General features: G+C 35.2%; 1 protein-coding gene across 1 annotated transcript; it reads right to left on the bottom strand.

Annotated features, from left to right (window-relative positions):
• Window positions 1–633: 633 nt before the first annotated feature.
• Window positions 634–12,893, bottom strand: anapc4 (anaphase promoting complex subunit 4). Its single transcript, XM_089118585.1, has 29 exons — window positions 12,107–12,893; window positions 11,792–11,909; window positions 11,560–11,665; window positions 10,955–11,087; window positions 10,804–10,878; window positions 10,646–10,672; window positions 10,462–10,506; window positions 10,303–10,387; window positions 10,027–10,134; window positions 9,175–9,258; window positions 8,983–9,069; window positions 8,737–8,801; window positions 7,698–7,740; window positions 7,314–7,390; window positions 7,143–7,243; window positions 6,286–6,337; window positions 6,137–6,192; window positions 5,699–5,745; window positions 5,382–5,438; window positions 5,245–5,301; window positions 5,053–5,146; window positions 4,820–4,917; window positions 4,268–4,329; window positions 4,063–4,101; window positions 3,786–3,887; window positions 2,828–2,914; window positions 2,564–2,731; window positions 2,254–2,377; window positions 634–1,044 (listed from the first exon to the last, which is right to left on the bottom strand). Exons 2-29 carry the CDS (start codon window positions 11,897–11,899, stop codon window positions 799–801), a joined length of 2,433 nt encoding a protein of 810 aa, XP_088974711.1. The 5' UTR covers window positions 11,900–11,909; window positions 12,107–12,893; the 3' UTR covers window positions 634–798.
• Window positions 12,894–13,350: the final 457 nt, after the last annotated feature.

Below are 13,350 nucleotides of genomic sequence, written 5' to 3'. Positions count from 1 at the left end.
TAGTGTCTTTAGATTTGTGTTCTCTGATATGGTCTCACTTTCCAATGAAACATTATTTCTTGATGTTTAATGGCATAAACATCTCTGACAGAAATCTTCTCATTGTTTGTGGGAAGAAAACTGTCATTTAAGTTTATGATTTTTAAAAAATATCTTTGGCCTTGTTTGGACATGTACCATATTTCCTCACAGCCCATCATTTTAGCACAGAACGAATGGCATCAGCCAGAAGGACCGCAGCAAGCACTTCAGGATTTATCTTCTTGTACAGAGGGATAAACCTGGATTAGAACCTTAAAATGTTCACTCAGTCCTACTCACGAATCACTGACCTCGACTGAACTTTACATGATTTTTCCAGTCATTTAAGACAGCAAGGCTAAGAGATTATTATTGTCCTAGGACAGGGGGTTTTCGACCTTTGCAGACCCAGGGGCCACCAACCCAGGAACCCCCAATAAAGTAAAAAAAAAAAAAGAAAGAAAAAAATCCCAATAACTGACTCTAGTCATATCAGTAGGCTGATAGTGTGCATCTGGAAGTATTTTGCCAATTGGACCATGATAAAAGAAGCCTTTGCACTCACCAGGGGAGACACTGACACATTAAAGTTTTGATTGATCCAGACCCAAGGTTTTTAACAGTAAATCTATTTATTTACAAATGAGAACGTGAAATGTTCATCAGCTCATCTTTGTCACAAAATACTTTAAAATACATAAAGAACAGGACCAGGAATAGTAGAGGAGTCCATAGTTCATTTGTGGAGTACGTGTTTGATCTCAGGGCAAAAAGAGTTCAAAGTATTTCTGACCCTGGAGTGTCATCCAAAATGTCTCCTGACCCTTGATCTGTCACCTGAGCATCCTCAACCCCTCTTGCTCCATCTCCACCTTCCCCGATGTCACTCTGAGTAGTCATTGATTCCTCAAGCCTGTCCTGGTCCGAGCTCATTTCCTGTGACTCATCAGCACGCTCTTCCTCCTCCTCTTCCTCCTCTGCATCCATTTCAAACACACGTATGTGTCTCAGATTGGCACTAAGCTGATGAGAGAGATGAGACAAGAAATGCATTTAACATTTACATGCTATGCTATAAAAGTTCTGTTTGCTATACGAGTTCTGTTTAATTCTGATTTCTTGAAATAATTATATTTTTAATTATTTACAAATTATTAAACCTGCAGTCCGCAGTTTTTCCTTTTTCAGATTCGTGGAATTATCAACTTTACGCGAGTTGTACCTCGACACGGCACAGCGTGGATGAACACAATGTTTGAGGAGACTGTGAGGCTGTCAGTCATCGCGCCGTTGTGGATACTGGCATTCAGAATCACAGATTATTCTTTTTAGTTAATTCTAGATTATTCTACTAGTTAACTGGATATGTTTTATTTATTTGTATTGGTACATCCGTGCCGCGAAATGTTTAAAAGTGCTGGGGACGATATCGACCCTGGCAAAAAGTGGTGGGGAAATTAGCAAATAATAATAATAATTAATAATAGTAATAATAAAAGGTGTTTCGTTTTTTTGCGTCAAAATATTTCTCAAACGGCAGTGCCCCCCGCTGATGACCAAATGCCCCTCCAGTAGATCTGCTCTGGCGCCAACTCTGCCGAGACTCCTTCTTTATGTGTACAGATGACGTAATGACGCAAAGACATGCTCGAATCTCCCGTGGAAATCCACCAGTATCACTGGAGTTAAAAACATTATTAAAAGCTTACCGCTTTGAATCGAGCTACGGCAAGCAGATAGTTTTGAACACTTGCAGGTTATGTATTTGCTCAAATTTATTTTGGATAATTTTTAACCCCCCAAAAAAGCACAAACTGCAGCTATAAATTATTAAAATTTAAATGCACATTAATGGCATCAATATTACATTCATTTTTAAAATAATTCAGTAAAAGAAAACAGTTAGCGCTTAATTATTCTCTATATTTATACATCAGTTTTGACTTCTTTCATTAATTAATCAAATACCTTTAAGTGTACATTTTACATTTATTAATTTAGCTGACACTTTTATCCAAAGCGACTTACAATTCCTATATATGTCAGAGGTCACACGCCTCTGGAGCAACTAGGGGTTAAGTGTCTTGCTCAGGGACACATTGGCGTCTCACAGTGGATTCGAACCCAGGTCTCTCACACCAAAGGCATGTGTCGTATCCACTGTACCATCATCACCCCTGTAAACTATTTTCCTAAATCGTTAAAAAATTTTCTCAAGCTGTCGAGTCTTACCACGCAGGCTACTTTGCGGATCCCATTAACTGCCACAAACTGAGCCTTGATGTTGTCCATCTCTCTGCTCTGGTTTCCCCAGGTCAGACCCTGTACTGGGATCCCCTCAGTCTGCTGCTCCAGCCTAAAACACACCACATCAAAGAGTCCAATTCAGGACATTCAATAGCAAAAGCAAAGCATAACCGTATTACAATCTAGTATATTGATGGAACTGGAACTACTGCAATATATGCATCATGCTGCTACTACTTACAATTCAACCGAATGAAAGTTTACTGATTGGAGGAAATCAACGAGGGTGCTGTACCTGAGGGTAAGGTCCCAAGTGAACTCTTCATCCCAACTCATAGCAGAGTTTAGAGGAAGCTGAGTAAGGATGCGCATCTTATTCTCGTCATCTTCCACACTTTGCAATACCACGGTCAATGTCTCGTCATCATAGAAGCGGGCATCAAGGCAACTGTATGAGCAGTCACTAGTAGTAAACACAATTTTATTCAGTCATTCACAGACAAATACAAAGATTAATGGCAATATTTTCATTATATGTTATTTCCACAGATGAACTCACGTAGAAGTTGGTGCAGGCGTTTCATCTTCTATACTAGAATTGAGAGGAGCGCTGAGGTTCAGGGCCACCAGACCATTAGGGACAGACCTTATTCACACACACAAATTCAGTCATGCTTATGCTTCTTTCCCAAAAGATCAATTCATGACAATCATGAGAGTTCATTCATTTATTGATTCATCAAACCAATGAGTCACTGTGTGAGCCTAACCAAAAATAAGACTACTTTATGAGTCACAATTTTTTTAGTTACTATATACAATATTTTTGAAAGAACTCTCTAATGCTCATTAAGGCAGCATTTATTTGTAACAGTAAAAACTGTAACATTGTGAAATATAATTACAATTTAAAATAACTGTTTTATGTTGTTCAAAATGTTGTTTATTCCTGTAATGGCAAATCTGAATTTTCAGCATCATTACTCCAGTCTTCAGTGTCACATGATCAGAAATCATTAATTTATAATATGCTGATTTGAGAAATCATGATGCATTTTTTTAAATTCTCTGATGAATAAAAAGTTAAAAAGAAAACCTTTAATTTGAAATAGAGATCTTTTGTAACATTATAATTTAACTTTTTAATCAATTTAATGTATCCTTGAAAATATATTCCTGAACCCAATATTTTAAACAGAATTTATATAATATATTTATTATATGAAGAGTTCAGATGCAAAAGCCTCTAAGTGCCATTTGAAATTTTCTTCTAGAATGATCATTTTTATCAAGTTTGTATATTTAAGTTCAGTGATTTCACTTAAATGGCAATGATAATTACCTATTAATTGTTATTTAAGTGAAATTACTAAACTTAAATATACAAGATTGATAAAAATCATCATTAAAGAAGAAAATTTCAAATGGCATTTAGAGGCTTTTGCATCTGAACTCTTCATATACATTTTTTAAGTCAAAAATAACAGAGAACAACAAAAGACTCGAGGCATGTTTACCTGTTGGGGTCTGTTGCTCTCCTCAGAATATAGATTTTAGAGGGTGAGATCTCTGGCATGCAGAACACTACGTAATGCATACCAGCCTTCTTATTATTCCACCTGCATTAAAACACACTCTTATCATCATCATCATCATCTTCATCACCATGTTTAGAAAAAATACTGTTATTACACATGCAGACTGTAATAACATTATGAACCCTACATTATTGACATACACTACAACCACAAAATTTACTATTATAAATTACAGGAATATCAGTAGTCCACTTACAGTGAAGGCAGCTCAAACAGCCTTGGTGTATTTTCTGAGCTATCAAAAAAAAAAAAATGTATAGAAATCATTATAATTCCAACAGCAAGACAAAATATGTCCTGTAAATCAAAATCAAACAATCTTTTATTTCCTGTCAAATCATTGGCAATCATAAGTCACTAGAGCATATTTACTATTAAACAAGTATTAAACCATGGATTACCTCTCAGGAACAGTGTACAACCGCAAACACACAGCTTGTTTTACTGAATGACCAATGACCTCCTGAAAAACACACACATTTGATCAGGAGTGCATTAGTGCTCAGGAAAAGAACGCTCAGCAGGAAGGGTGAAACAATCCAGTTAATGTAGTTAATGCTAAAGTAGTTAATGTGCTGGAGACCATTAATGGATGGAGTTTGTATGTGAGAAGGCAAGTTAGAGCATGCTCTGGAAAAGAGAACAGGATGGGAGGATGTCCAGTTTGTGAAAGAGAAAAGGTTGTACATTTTTTAAGGGGAGGTATTAATATAGCAAGCCTCTTTGTTGTCTATAAATATAATAGGCCCTCAGTTTGCAGTTCGTGTTTTATTGTTATTCTTATCTGGTTGAATGAAATTCATAAAGAAAGAAAGAGCTGAAAATAAAAATTGTTCAGCCCTAAATGGGAAAAAGGTTTCAAAGCAGAGCATGTAAAAACTGTTGTTGTGCCAGTGTTTACAGAGATAAAGAGAGTAGTAATGTTTGTGTCTGTGTGTGTGTTAGAGACTCACGGCTGGTTTCTGTAAGCACAGATCAATGAACCCCTCCATCATTCTCTTGACAAAATGCAAAGACTTCTGTGGGTAAGTGGGGAAGAGCAGCGGACTGTCTGCAACACAAGAAGTATCAAACATGCAGTAATTCATTATATTTCTCATATTCAAATGTATTTTTTCCCCCAAAACAATAAGTTTACATTAGCAGTCTTGTGGTCTAATAAAGGAAGAAGGTGTTATGATTTGACCTTTTAGATGAGTGCTCTGCTTTACAAATGTCACCCACTGGTTGCCCTCCATGTTGGGTGGAGAGATCAAGTCTTCATCTTCATCCTTCAAGTACTGCAAAATAATCAAAACAAGAAACAACAGACCAAGTATGTTATGAAATGAGGAAAAGAATTCCCTTCTTGTGTTAGAACATGTAAAAAGGTCTTTACCTGTCCGACACGCTCAACGTTGAAATACTTCCCTTTCCGATCAAACAGCTCCTCGTTCTGAAATGGGGAACAGAAAATGAGATGGGCTTTCACCAAATGTTTGTTTAGTATTCAAATTGTGTTTCTCATTCACTCACAGCACTAAAATGCTCGGACAGGAAGTCAGCCACAAAAGCCAGATCCTTCTGAGTCATCTGAAACAAACAATAATATTTACATTTACAACAGCAGACATCTTTAAAAAATGATTCAAAAAATTTAATATCTTGTATTTTAGGGGCATTCTTCTAACTGCATTCTATAGGCTGCATCACATAGTGAGTTGTCCAGTATCATCTTATATATACATCTATTTTTTTTTTACGTTTTGATTCTTTAAATTATTATTATTAAATTTATCACAATTTTCTTCACCAACAATCTTTTACTCTCTTCACGTCTGTTGATATCTCACCTTGTTAAGCTCAGGAGGAACATGATCTTCGGACATTCGAAGCATTGCTGTGGAAAGCAAAAGCTGTTACAATACAGACTATAACAATAAAGACTGTTCCGAAATTTTAGTCATAATCGCTTAGCCATAATGGATTGTTTTCACTGAGCTTGTTGTAATGCATTTATGGAATGTGATGGTTGTTATGAACTTGTATCAGCCTGTGTATCAGGAGTGCACCTATAATGCTTTAAAATAAGAATGATGATTATAAATAAACTTCATTCAATACCGAAAAGTAACAATAAAAATTATTCAGTATAATTTCACATTGCTTGTTTTCTAAATCAGTCAACTTTGTGTCCCATGGCTAGAAAGCTTCCTTAGAAGACTAGGTATTGGAACATTTTTGACTAAATTGATCTGAAGACAAAATCTCTCACAAAAACTACATCTTACCAACATACAGCCATCTGAAAAAGGCTTTGAAGTTCTTCATACTCTTATCAATGACTCTGGAATCAAGACAAGCATTTGAGTGAAGTTTAATAACGACATGTACAGAACGGACATCCAGGATAAAGAGGATAGTAGAAGATTAAACTTACTGTAAAAGCTCACTAGCCTTCAGGGTAAAAGATCCCACAGCTACGATGGCATCTAAACCATAAACAAAAGATTTAAGTATAAGATATTTCATTCTACTTGCATGTTTTTAGTTATATAATTAAAGATTTTATTTAAGTAGTATGACTTTAATTGTCGCCTGGACAAGTGGTCTATAACAATGTTATTATTATTAACTACAACTAAAACTATTTTTAAAAGTTAATTATAGAAAATTATATAAAGATAATCAAAATTATAAAAGCACATTACTAAAACTGAAATTAAATATTGAAAATATCAATTAAAAGCTGATTCAAAATCTTTATAAATAAATGATATATACATCACAGTTGATCTGTATGGCTGTGCATTTGGTCTTAAAGTGACAGCAGCCTATAATTACCAGCTTACCAGTCTATGCCATTAATGTTAATCATCCAACAAAACACAGCTCTAACAAAGACTAATATATATTTTAATTTATAAAGTGCACAATATAGTGTCATTTTAAATTTAAATGATTACATTTCTGTACCTGAATACTACCGTTAGACCTTTATTTGTAACTTTGTAATATTGTCTATTACAAATATTGTCTATTACATATTGTCTTTGTAATAATATGTATCTATGCTTGTAAATTTGTGTATTAGTTCTTATTTTAATACTAACTGTTCACTTGTCTTTAATAATGTTTAAAAGTTACATTATCCAAAAAATTATCCGAATTGTGACTCAAAAACTGTAATATGATCCAAACTGTGAGTTTAGTGTTCAATTACACCACCGATTTAATAGCATACAAATAATATATAAAAAAAAAAAAACACTGGTCTATTAATAGTCAGTCTTATACCCTCAATGGCTGCAGGATCCAGGCCGAGAGGTTGAAACTTCTGCTTCCAGAGCGCCATTCCTTTGACCTCGCTCAGATGATACAGCAGCGCCTCAGAGCCACTGTGTGCACAGCAATCACTCAATGCACAGGCCGCTCTGTAACATTCTCTATCTGGTGAATAATACGCACCTCTGCAAGTGACTGATAACAAGTTTCTGGATGCAGGAATATGAGGAATCAATGGACTGACCCAACATCTTTAGGCCCTGAGTGGTTAAAAAAAAAGTTAAACAATTGACTTTATGCACAGCTGCACTACTTCCTGAACTTCAGCCAGCTCCTCGTTTCCTGTCTGCCATTATTGGCCAAATTGATTAATTCAGGTGTGTCTGATTATTGTTGCCATGACTACTGAGGTCAAGCACACCTGAATTAATCAATTTGACCAATAATGGCAGACAGGAAACAAGGAGCTGGCTGAAGTTCAGGAAGTAGTGCAGCTGTGCATAAAGCCCATTGCGCTAATGACAGTAGGATAACTAATGCAGTGGATCTGATTCCAGGTAGATTTACCTTGACAGTGAGTTGATTCATGAGAAGAGCCTGAAGTTCAGGGCTAAAGGGGAAAAAGAAATCTTGATATATGCAGTTGTACAAGAGTGATCATTTGTCATGTCATCATCTGGTTTGGTTATGCAAATGTAAAAAATATAACAACACCACATTATCAGGTATATGCTAAATTATTATTAGTCTGACTGTAGCTATACATTTGCAAACATATGTTGCCCTCTGTTGGCCACTTAGAGTGAACACATGCATGAGCAGATTTAATCTCACATGCTTTCAAAACAATCTAAAGAATATTACATATATATATATATATATATATATATATTAGGGCTGTGCAAACATTAATTGCGATTAATCGCATTCAAAATAAAAGTTTGTGTTTACATAATATATGTGTGTGCGCTGTGTATAATTATTTTGTATATATATATATATATATTTAAGTACATATGCATGCATGTATATATTTAAGAATTATTTGCATGTAAATACTGTGTGTAAAGATATATATATATATATATATATATATATATATATATATAAATAAATAACACATTTTCTTAAAAGCATACATGCATGTGTGTGTATTTATATATACAAAATATTTATAGACAGCACACACAAATATATTACGTAAAATTTTATTTTGGATGTGATTAATTGCAATTAATCTTTGGCCAGCCCTAATATATATATATACATATATAATATTGAAATTACATAATAATATAATACAAATGTTATTACTTATACATAGGTCATACATATTATTTATACACACATTATTTATACAAGCATATAATGCTTTTATGTTAAATATATTTAATGTTATACAAATATAGAATTATATAGAATATTATGTAATATAATATTATTTTATATAAATGTTATAATGCGATTTTACAAGCATTAATCAATAAGAAATAATTATGAAAACAGAATGATGAGACAGAAACTTTAATTTGCCACCATTATGACCACAGTGGTATGAAAATACCGTTGAAAAACCTAGTGTGACTCATTTATGAATTGTGTGTACCTTGCATGTCCCCATAACAGTAGCTCCAGAAACTCATCCTGAACCTGAGTGCTTGTGTTCTTTTCCTGTAAAAAAAAAAAACAACTATCATTTCTAAAACTCTAAGAAACAACAAACAATGGCTTCCATGGATCACAATCCATTATTGAATTTATATGTATTTTCAGGATGAAGAATTTAAATGCCCTAATGAATGCCATCGTATCAGATGATCGTATTTTTTATTTGTTTGTGCCTGGCTCTTACCTGGACAAACTTAGTCAGTCGGAGATCCATCTGCATAAGAATGTCCTCCCATGCTTCACACATACAGGTGAGAGAGAGACGCAAATACTAAACGACAGAGAAAGAGGGTGAAAGATACTCTGTGAGCATAAAGACTGAGTTACAGTAAAACACAGGTGCTTCTATGAGTAAGATGCCAGTGAAGACACTCACCTGTAGCAGTGTGGAAATGTGCGTAAACTTGCGTGCCATCTTGGTCAACTCAGGCAGACAGGAAGACAGCAGCCCAGTGTCCAGCTGCAACAGTCAATCCACTGATATCACTCTCAATGCAGAGACGCCACAACGTAACCTCACAGCTGTCATTCTGTCACTCTTTACTTGCAAACTGACTGTGGTCTCATCAACTTCAAATGAATAGCAGTTACACACATATATAGTACTTATATAATTACAAAGAGGCCATTTGCTGGAGTTATTGTTTCAGCATGTATAAACGGACACACACCTACACGAGCACACACACCCACAGGCGCACAAACCCACACACATATGACTTTCTTAGAACTTTCTTTGGTATAACGCAATCCCTACCTAGTCCCTTACCCTAACCTTTACCATCACACAAGTGCCTAAGCCTAACCCTACTACCCCTAAACACAAATCTTACAGAAAAACTTTCTGCATTTTTACATTTTGGAGGGGGTAAAAAAAATCATGTAATATGATTTATAAGCTTTTTTTCATCGAGCGAACTGAAAATGTCCCAAAAAGATAAATAAAAAAAAAATTCTGATAAAACTAAACTTAAAGTAAAGTAACATAGGGAATACCTAAACGACACACATCACATAAAAAAAATCATACGCACACACACACACACACATACAATACAAAGACTTGTAAGTTACTTACAACTTATAAATTCATTATAACTTAAATTTATAACTTAGAAGAATTTGGATTTTTTAATTATTTTCTTTTTATCATGGACACTTTTATTTGTCAAGAAGCACAGTGCTGACAATATTGTAAAAACATTACAAGATTTTAATCAGTCTTTACCTGTATGTAATGTATCTCAGGATTGTCTTCTGTAGATCTTATCTCTGTAATAACAGAGAGGGACTTGAGGTCACTAGACAGTCCAAGACTACGGCATGTCCCTGAGATCTGAAACAGACATAAAATACTGTAACACAAATACACATAAAATGCATTCAAAGGACTTCTATTGTGTGTATATATATATATATAAAGTTTATTAAGAAATAGCATGAATTAAAAGAAAAAAAATATGTGTGAGGTAAAAATTAAAGCATGTTTGAGGTTTTATCTTACTCCACTCAGCGTGGCGATCTTATACAAGCCATACGCATAAAGCTCGACAAATCCAGACGGCCCTCCCACCACCAAGACATTAAGTCTGCAAATAAGCATCAAACATCAATCACAATACAACAAGCTTAAGCAATCAGGTCAAAATCCTACAACACTGACCTCACTTCCCCCAAAAGGTTTGTGACTTCATCTGATTTCTCTTCACTGCAAGAGACAGTACAACACATAAGAACAAACCAGAGTGGACACACATTAGCACATGCAGATGACCAATCAAAAAAAGTATGACAAAGAAGAAAAAGACAAATAAACAGCATATCAAGCACATAAAATATCATCTTACCTAAATATCTTGGATGTGGTGCTGTAGCTGAACAAAAACACAGTGCAAAGGAAAATGGCCATAAAAAATTAGAAAATATAAAAACAAAGGAGCGACCCAAGCACTTCTCATTCAGCCCTGTGCTAGACAAACCAAAGCTCGGAAGCTCAGAGTCTCACCTCTTAGGTAAAGTGGGCAACTTTGGAAGGAAACGACTGGACTCATCTTCAGACTCGCTGAATAAGGACAATGTGCTAGAGGAAAAACAAATGGATTTAACCAAGCAATCAATAGAGAGAAAATGGATCCGCTCTATGTAAAAAGTCACACCTGCTGTCATCCTGCATCTCCATCCAGTGCATGCAGGACACTGGGTAATCCACAGGGAACAGGTGGAGGATTTCTGCCTTCTCTGCATCACATAGAACCACCTGCTTTGTGTCTCCCACACTGAATGCCAGGACTGTAGACAACAATCCAATGTTACTAATCATTTAACATGGCAATGGTAGCTTATTTATACTTCAGAATGTGGAGGGGTTTTATTTATTTATTTTCTGTATCATATGTTGTATTTATTCCTGCAAACAAGAGGACATTAACAATTGCTTTAAAGATTGGGTTTATTTGTCAAATCTGCAATGAATCAGCAGCAGCATAATACCAGAGACAATTTAAAGGACTTTAATAATACTAATACTGGCAATATAAAGTGTTTGAATTAATACGAATACATTATATGAGTGCTGTATTTATGAGTAAAGTGCACCTCAGTACATATATTTTAAAGTAATTTTTTCCCCCCATTTCAATTGTTTTTAGTCATTTTGTTGTGTTTTGTCATAGTTAATTTAATTTTATTTCAGTTAACGTTTATTGTATTTCAAGTAATACAACTGAGACGAATCAGGCAGAGAAATACTATTTGAGCTTACTTTTCCCATCAGGTCTCCAGGCCAGTGATGTGATCTCTTTTCCGGTGTTCTCATTGGGTGGTAAACTCCACACCCGCTGAAAGTTGGCAAGCCGATGCAAGAGAAGCTGGAATGACAAATAGTCTAATTTAATGAAACCACGAATGCAGTCCTACCTACTGTACAGATTAGGATCTATTGACATTAACAGTACGGTTTAGACAGGTATGTGTATGTCTATATAAGATCTAACCTCTCCTGCAGTGTTAGCCAGGGCTATAAGATCTCTTTTAGGAGACCAGGCCATGTACAGAATAGGGTTGGGGAGCTGTTTCTCCCCGACCTGGCGAAAAGCAGGCATCGTTGAACCCCTGCGGAAGGAAAATGTTGATCAGACGAGGATCTGCTGCTGGACATGAGTGACAGCAGTAATGATGAATGCAGATTATTCTATAGTAAACTGAAACTTTTCATGCACTACAGCCCTTTATGATATAATGTAGTTCACTGGAGTTACTGCTATTCCGCAACACAACATTAGCCTGATGTTAAGACTTCACGCACTTACTTAGTAGATAAACGACGACAAACGATAAACTCCGCAATCCAGCTCTTCTTTTAAATTCCTTTCAACCGTATAGAGAAACTTATTTATTACATTAATATATTCTTATTTGTACCGTAACCAGATTCATATTCATAAACCTCATGATAGAGTATGGCTGTGCGACCAATGAAACGTGAGTCTGACCCGCCAATGAAATGATGACTACGGAAATTCCAATGGGCCAAAATACATTTGAAAAACGCGAAACGTGTGCGAGACTTCCTATTTATTTAGTCGGGAAGTTTATTTAGTATTTATTTAGTAGGGAAATAACATGTTTAATTGAGATAATACATTAAAATAATATTGTGATAAGAAATAACTTACCGGTTTACAATATCAAGCAGTATAACTATGAGTATATGACGAGCTTTTGTACAGCTAAAATTAACTGGAAGTAAATGGAACAACGGAAGCCAAACACAAATATAAATGGCTGCATTTGCTCTTACATGCTCTTACCATATAGACAGTGTGTAAAAGAGGCTCTTACCTGAAAAATTAGGTGGATAGCCAGGGTGAAAATCACAAAACCTGTCAACCAGGCCTACACGTTTGGTTAAATTTAACCACAAAATAAATATAGATTTCACACAAATCTGGTTTTTGAACCCAGATAACATATTTCATATTTTAAGCATGCTCTTAACTGATGCATACTGGGGTTTTTTCTTGGTAAATGAGAACAACTATCGAACAACACTTATCAGAAGAAAAAAAACAGATACATCTTTGAAGGTTTTTGTGCACAGCTTAATATGAAAAAAGGGCTGGTACTTGGTTTAATATTCTGTTGTTTTGGAGTTTCAGTTGGTTTAATTTTGAATGGGGGGTAGAGTTATCATTGTGGTAAACTTTGGATCTTGCACATTTCTCACATTCGGATTCTTCATAGTAGGCTACTATCCTAAGTTTTCTGAGCTTATTGTTCACAAAGCTTTAGGGAGCTCTTCTTGAGGCTAATTATGGCTAATTTTATGCATTTTTATAGAGAAACAGCATGTTGTTGTTTTTTTACCAATCTGACTGGAGACAAAGCCTTGTCAGCAAAGTCATGGTTGACACAGCAAGTGCATTGAAGATGAAATGATCTCTGGATTCACTAAAGTTTACCAGGTTAGTCGACATCAAATATGTATATTTTTTTTAGGGCTGTCAAACGATTAATCGCGATTAATCGCATCCAAAATAAAAGTTTGTGTTTA

The sequence above is a fragment of the Pimephales promelas genome, chromosome 13, assembly GCF_988280905.1.
Source record: "Pimephales promelas chromosome 13, fPimPro1.hap1.1, whole genome shotgun sequence".
NCBI lineage: Eukaryota > Metazoa > Chordata > Actinopteri > Cypriniformes > Leuciscidae > Pimephales > Pimephales promelas.
This window is presented reverse-complemented; position numbering and strand designations above follow the sequence as displayed.

Coding starts and splice junctions, on each gene's coding strand:
- anapc4 (XM_089118585.1), bottom strand. CDS start 11,899: ATGCCTGCTTTTCGCCAGGTCGGGGAGAAACAGCTCCCCAACCCTATT. Junction 9,259..10,026: donor CTGAGATACATTACATACAG/GTAAAGACTGAT, acceptor TGACTGTTGCAG/CTGGACACTGGGCTGCTGTC. Junction 1,045..2,253: donor TCCGCAAAGTAGCCTGCGTG/GTAAGACTCGAC, acceptor CTCTCTCATCAG/CTTAGTGCCAATCTGAGACA.